Raw genomic sequence first — 7104 nt, forward strand, 5'->3', positions numbered from 1 at the left:
TACTCGGTATTTTACTATGGGAGGGCTTAAAGCCGTCCCGTGGCTACTCTGAGGAAAATGTCCCCATCAGAGAGCTTGAATCTCGATTTTAGAGGATTTGCTACTGTACCATAGAGAAATAAAAAAGGTGAAGAGTGGACACTCCCGTAGACCCCAGCGGCCCAATCGACTCTAGCACACCTAGTGGTTGATGAGAGCAAGTGGCTTGCGCTTCCGGTTTCGGTTTCACTGGCGCAACTTTTGAATTACTTTGCATAACCGACGTTTGGCTATGTCGTAAGTTCATAATTTCAGACCACTATTCATCGCCCAAATGGATAGTTTTTGTAGGTCGTTTTGATTTAGCGATTCCCTGTTTTGTTTTGTTCAGTGGTTCGTGCGAATCGGTCGTGACGTAATTTTTATTTTGATTAAGTTATAAAAAAAAGAGATGCAGGTAATGATAATTCACTATCGTTTTATTCATCGCGCTTGTGTTTTTCTTTTGGAACAAGTGATCAATGTATATATCAGTCAAAGAAACAGAGCATCCGCAATGTTTTATTCAAAGGCAAGGTAGAGTATGAGAATATAAAAAGCACAATATGACAAAGGTAGACAACAAATGCATCTCGCCTTACAAATAAATTGTAACAAATATTGTAACAAATACATAGAGAACACAGACAACGCACACATCGCTAGAGTTGGCAGAAGCCGAGAAACTGGTGAAGTATGACACACCGGGCCAGTGGGTAACTAAGGATCTATGGCAAAAACATAGCGCACAATGCTGATGAAGAAGGAAGAAGTGACATATACACAGCAATGAAGTCGCGAATCACGCCTGGGCTTAACTGAAATAATGCATAGAAAAAAAGAGCGCACAGAAACCACACGACACAATATAACAGAAAGGCAAAGGTGCAGTGTGCTGGCTGTGCTTAAGAACAGCTAGTCCAAAATGAAAAAAAGCAGACTTGATGCCTGCTTGTCCTCAGAAAGGTAGGGCTTTGCAGCTTGCTCACTACGTGAAAGACAAACTTTATGCTACAACACTGGCAGGTCTTGTGGCTTTTGTTATGCGTCGCCTTCATCAAAAACTTAAGATCCCAAGTGATTTGCGTTTGGGTGTTGCTGTGACGCTTGCGAGCTAAAATAGATTGTAGTCATCACTTTATCCAGAATTGTGGACTTTAATTGGTGCTACGAGAGCGGTATTACAGGGCTAATAAATAGCAGAAGGAAACCACTTTGGCTCATTATTTTTCACAAAGGCTCTACATCGTACGTTATCACTCACAAGCTATATAAAAATAAAATGGCAGCGTCCGCAGCCCCATCAAACACTACAAGTTTGGGTATTCTTTTGAAAATTTTGATGGGCAAGATGAGGAGGTTGATGAGAAGCTAAAATACGAAAAGCGTGATAACATGAACCGTGCCCACTTCATACTGTGTTCCTTACCCGCTCGAAGACATTTCAACAAGCGGTTTTGTTATCGATATATTACTTGAGCTGGAGAGATAAAGCATACACAGTGACCAAGCGACCCACAGTAAAGTGTACAGTTCGCCCGTATTTGCTACAAAAAATACAGACAGGATGCCCAACATTCTTTTTAAGGTTATGCAAATCACTTCGAGCGAATACACAGTGTTTGTACTCCTCATAGCGGGTAACCAAAACAATGAATGCAACGAAGGAGTGGTTAGTCCAGTTGAACTGAATATAAGCATATAAGACCATAATGAAGTCTGCTGTAACGAAGTAATAACATAACAAAGCTATTGCAGGATTCGGCTCAACTCCAATACTTTAGTGTAAACCCGCCGCTAATTGCTAACCTTTGAACTTGTCAAGCTGCATGCCCGAGATTGAAGACTGGAACCTAACCCTGTCTAAGTTTCGGTTCACAAAACGCACATGCCAACATAAACGAACCCGGCAAAACATTTTCAGAAACTTAGCGCGACACCCAGCAGAGCAGAAATGAAAATCGCCAACACTTGACAGATGGTGATACAAAACATCGCACACTTTCAGGTGATGTGCAGTGGCCTCAATTATGGCAAGAAAGCGAGATTCAAGTTGTTGTACGTATGCAAAAGCTGCTTCTGATGGCACAGTGAGATTCCCAAAAAGTTTGCTGGGGACGTGGTATGCTTTGAGCATTGTGAAATACTGGTGGGTACCCTTAAGCGTCTCACTGTCGTCTTTCAGTAACTGTGGGCAACTGCAACCGTCACATGCATTCCGAAGGAAGTGTTTGATGAGAAAACCAGCTACATAATATGCAGCGGAGTCATCGATAATATGGGAGTGAATGTTTGTCGCAAGTTCAGAGAGATCGTCTAGAGCGGGAAAGTCGTCAGGCTGTGGCTGTGCACACTCCTCATTATCCACAAGAGACGCACTGGTGAGGGAGAATGGCGACAGCTGTTCCTGGAGGAGGTCACATTCATCATCCTCGACATTTCCGTATTCTGACAGCTTGAAGAGTTTTCTTATGCAGATGTGCTTCAGGCCACAAATAAATTGTGCTACATTGGGGTTGGTGTTGCAACCCTGTTTTTGCCTAATGTGGCCAAATATGTTCTCCAGAGGATCCTGTTGAAGCCTGCGTGTTAACAGGTATTCAAAATTGTAATTTTTGGAGAGGTCGTCCCATAGTTGACAAATTGCCTGAATTGTAATTTGCCAACCTACGATGGTTTGTGGTTGACGTCTGCCAACAAACTGCCATGATGCAATCCAGGGAAGCTGGCCTCGGAGGAAGTCAATCAGCTCTGAATCATTTTTCATGATTGCATGCCGCAGCTTTTGCGAAGTTCTTTTTTTACTCGAGCTGTTCAAGGCATCGAAAATCCTGTCCATACGATCACAAAATTGAGCTGTAGTGATGGCCGAGGCAGGCAGCACCTTCGCATACACCATTGCCGTGATAGCAATCGAAACTGATGCACTGAAGACCTGAGTTGCTCTGCTGACCTTCATATTAGAAAAAGGTTTCTGATGAACGTGCCGTTCAGTCAACTTTGGAGCCAATCGCAACCGCAACTCATGTGAGGATTGGTAAAGGCTTACAATGTGCGACCAGTTAACGATGTCATCCCCAATGTATAACTTGTGTGCTTGGACATTATTGCGCGTTGTTTTAATTAAATGCGGAACATCAAAAATGTAATATACCCGCTCACCATTAACTTCAAAAAAAGGCTTTGCTACAGTCACTTTTAGTTGGTTAGCGAGACTTACATTTGAACTGCCCTGGTCACAAATGACTGCTTTCACTGCAATAATAATGCTCCTAAGCTCCAAAATGAGTGACACCAGCAAGTTATGCATAACAGATGATGGTGTTGATGTGTGCCCTATAGTAAAAGCAACCGGTTGAACCCACTTTCTCGAAACACCAACAAGAAGAAAAACCAGTGCTCGATCAGCGATGGTTGAAGTGCGATGAGTGCCATCATCTGTAAAACCCTGGACAACGTCTCTTGAAGCATCATAGTACAAATTCTTTTTGAGTGCTATTTCGTCGAAAACTAAAGCGCACACTCGGTCCCGTTCATTCCAAGCTTGAGTATTTGTTGCAATGGAAGAAAGGATTCCTGGAATTATGCCTGGAGTCATCTTTACATTAGCTAGCCACCTCCTTAATGAACGCCGGGAGGGCAAAGAAAAATACGGAGCCAGAAATCGGTATGCTCGCGGACCTCGGAAGTTTAAGTGAAGAGCGAATTTCTTGAACCACACGGGAAACCGCTTGCCCTTGCATTTGGGCCTCAAGCGAACATGTGCAGAAAGAAGTTTAAAAACCTCCTCGGTGACGTGCGGTCGGATAACTTCAAGGGCCTTCGTAGTCGATGACGGTGCTTGGTGAGGCTGTCTCTGCAGTCTTTTGATAGTTTTCCGCTGTGCTGCTACTTTGGCTTGCAGATGTTTAATGGTTTGCTTGTACTTCATTGATGGAGACATTGTCGCTGGCACACAGGAACGCACTGCAATAAACAAAAAAATTGATGTAAAAGCGAAGAACAACTAATCCCATACGAGCACTTTCCTCGCTCTTTCAGACCCAAGGTCTGAAACTTTCTGTGGTACAAAGTTTTCGATTCCACTACCTAAAAACAAACCATTCACAATGTTGACAATGCACAAAAAAAAATGAAAATCACTGAGAGCCCACCCTTACATTTTGTAAGTGCACACGTAGTGTCCTTTTGAGGATAGTTTCCTCAGAATGTCCTAAACATAAAATAGCACATTAAAAACTGCTGCAATAAAAGCATAGTCACCATTTTCTCTAAGGCACTCAGGCGTGGAGCTGTTGGCGGAGACGTCTTCTGGAGGGTCTTGTGAAGCTTGTTCAGTGCCTCGGACAATGCTGTCGGAACAATCTTGCGAGCGGCCTGCGGAAGTCTCTATATCAATCCACTCTGGTGTTGAAGTGAACATACAACTTACCGGCCACACAAGTTCCTTTTGTGACAGCTGAACGACTGGTTAAGGTTTTCTCCGGCAAGACGAAATCATCAGAAATTCTTTCACCAGCTACAAGGGAGCTGCCACCTGCAGAGGTTTGGTCAACAGTCAATTTGGGTAAAAAAAAAAAGAAATCGCGACACTGAACGCACCCTGTTCATCGGGGCACCTCAATGTGTGGGAGCCGCTTTCTGAAGCCTCTACCGCAGGTCCTGAAGAGATGAAATTACGACAATGTGTCAGTAAGAGGCTTATAATAACACAAACTGAAGCTCATCCGCACCTTGCAGTGCAGCTTCTGCAGCCATGTCACAGTCACTACTTGAAGCGACGCTCAGAGAACCTGCATATATGTGCAGTTGGTACAAGTTACAAAGCTTGTAGCATGGGGAAGCTTAAACAGCTCTTTCAAACGCATAAATTGGTCGAACGTGGAAGAAAAGAGACGGCACCAACTAGGAAACAAGTAATTTGTGATTTTTGGAATTATCAACAGTGGCAGCTTTCACTGATGAAAGGTATACGTACATGTGCACTCAGGCTTGAAGATAACGTGAAATAGCCCTTTAAAGTCTTTCAAAACAAGTTGCGCAGGTCCAGAGCATCAAAAAATGACAGAAATGTAAAGCTGCTGTTAGGAAGGTAATAGCCCACAATTCACAGAACTTAAGACTTTCCAAGTGTTACTTCTGTAGTGAGGTTTCTCTATCGGCTACAGAGATCTTCACGGTTAACTGTCGCCACTGATTCAATACAAGTGGCTGCTATTGCACATATTTGAGTTTCAGTCAATCACTTACATGGTGCAGCTGGTTGCACACTGGGAACAGCCATTCTTGTAAGCCTTGTGTGCCCAGGGTCCATGAAACTTTGAGCAGTAAAATGGTCGCTACAAACCCTGTACGTTGCGTACAATAGGCTGGCCGGCTTACTCAGGAGATCATCGCGTCCAGCATACTGCATCCATGCTTTCATCCTGCATTGGCAATGAACTATCAGCTGAAAGGGGAAGTGCTTGAATAGTGATTTTTTATTGTTACCCTCACTTAGCAAGTACGAACAGTAAGCCTACAGACATGCAAACCATACAAAAGCTTTAACACACCTGCCGTCCCGTGGTACGCGGAAGAAACTCGTCCCAGGCTTCTTGTGGGTTCTGCCATTGTTGAAGCACCACGATACACAGCAGTAGCTGCCGTAGCTTGGACCGCCGGACGGCATGGCGTCAGCGCGGTCTGAAAATGTTAGTAAGTGGATGCTTCGCTGTCAAATTACAAAAAAGATATGTGCACGTCATAAGTGTACCAGCAAACCCCTTTGAATGATTAGCTAATCGATGCACAATACAAAACCAGTGATACATCTCTGACCCATAAAACTCTGACTTACAAAGATATACGTCAAGACCACGAACAAAGATCTTCAGAAGTTTCCAGGCCGCTATCCCTTGTAATGCAATGGTATCGCGGCCTGGGAACATTAGAACACCTTCGTGCGTACGCAGTATCAGCAGTACATTGGGAAGAAAAATCGTAGTTGAAATTTGTGCGGTAAAATTATATTGGAAACGTCAAAAAAATTTGTGGGCAGCTTGCACTAGTGGCACAAGGCTAGCGAAGAAACGAAGATGATGGCCACTTGGCTAGTCCAGATTTGCCTCCGGCACACCAAGAATTATTCGTGTTCCGAGCCTTCGGGAAATGCGTCGTGAAGCATGCGAGGCCCAACAAACGCTTCTCAATATTTTGCACCGAGCCTACGACCTAGCTGCCCAGCTATGCTCAGCGCACAGACGCTCGCGTCCGTGGCAGACGCAGCACGCGTCGCCTCGGCTTGACGCCGTGCCGCCTTTTCTATACTGCATACGTTGCACAATGTTCCCGTCTAACCGCCGCATAGAGCCACAAACTTTCTTTTTAGCGAACCTCCCAGTCCTTACAAGCTTCAGAAAAAGGTTACAACTGCGTGAATGACACGCCACGTAAGAAACAAACTCGCACACACGAAGCGCAACGTGTGTGTGTGCATCTTTCTATGTTTGTTGCATGGTGTCTTTTTCGCGCAGGCGTAACCGTTTTCTGAAAAAATGACCCAACAAGACCAACAACATGTCATTCAACAAGCTTCGCTTGAAAACGTGCCTCACCTGTTATCTCACGCTTGAAAACGCCGACGCAGCCGACGTTGACGAAAGCGACGAAAGCGTCTCGCTGTCAGTCATGCATGGGCTTGTCGCTGGATAGATGGTGTTTATGACAGTACGGCTGAAGAAAAATAATCGCGTAAGGTGTGTTGAATAAATCGTTTTTATGTATAAAGAACATACCAAATTTGGGCGTGTAATTATTAATTTGTGAAAAAAATTCTGTTGCATTGATTATAACTGTGTTTTTTTTTGCGCTTGCGCCCTCTGACGTGTGGTGGGAGCACTAGTTCGTTACGTAGTCGTGACGCACTTCCTGAGGCCAGGTTTCGCGGAGTGTCCGCTCTTGTCTTCTTCTTTCTCTATGACTGTACTATGAGCAGAAAAACACCATCCCGCTGGCGCTGGTGGGTAAAACATGGCCTACAAATAGGCACTGGTTAATTGCGCATATTTGTGCTGGCTGTTTTTCTAAAATTGATGATTTCTCAAT

At 44.3% G+C, this 7104-nt stretch overlaps 1 protein-coding gene across 2 annotated transcripts; it reads right to left on the bottom strand.

The window, feature by feature from the left end:
* Window positions 1-437: 437 nt before the first annotated feature.
* On the bottom strand, window positions 438-6817 carry LOC142767412 (uncharacterized). 2 transcript variants are annotated; one of them, XM_075869008.1, is made up of 8 exons: window positions 6615-6795; window positions 5574-5703; window positions 5269-5444; window positions 4752-4811; window positions 4621-4680; window positions 4451-4555; window positions 4282-4395; window positions 438-3984 (listed from the first exon to the last, which is right to left on the bottom strand). In XM_075869008.1, exons 2-8 carry the CDS (start codon window positions 5687-5689, stop codon window positions 1823-1825), a joined length of 2793 nt encoding a protein of 930 aa, XP_075725123.1. In that variant the 5' UTR covers window positions 5690-5703; window positions 6615-6795; the 3' UTR covers window positions 438-1822. The 2 variants fall into 2 exon arrangements, with proteins under 2 accessions (XP_075725123.1, XP_075725124.1); XM_075869009.1 differs by having other exon boundaries at window positions 3950-3984; window positions 4282-4555; window positions 6615-6817.
* Between the last annotated feature and the right edge of the window lie 287 nt (window positions 6818-7104).

Source organism: Rhipicephalus microplus, chromosome 7 (assembly GCF_043290135.1).
Source record: "Rhipicephalus microplus isolate Deutch F79 chromosome 7, USDA_Rmic, whole genome shotgun sequence".
Lineage (NCBI taxonomy): Eukaryota > Metazoa > Arthropoda > Arachnida > Ixodida > Ixodidae > Rhipicephalus > Rhipicephalus microplus.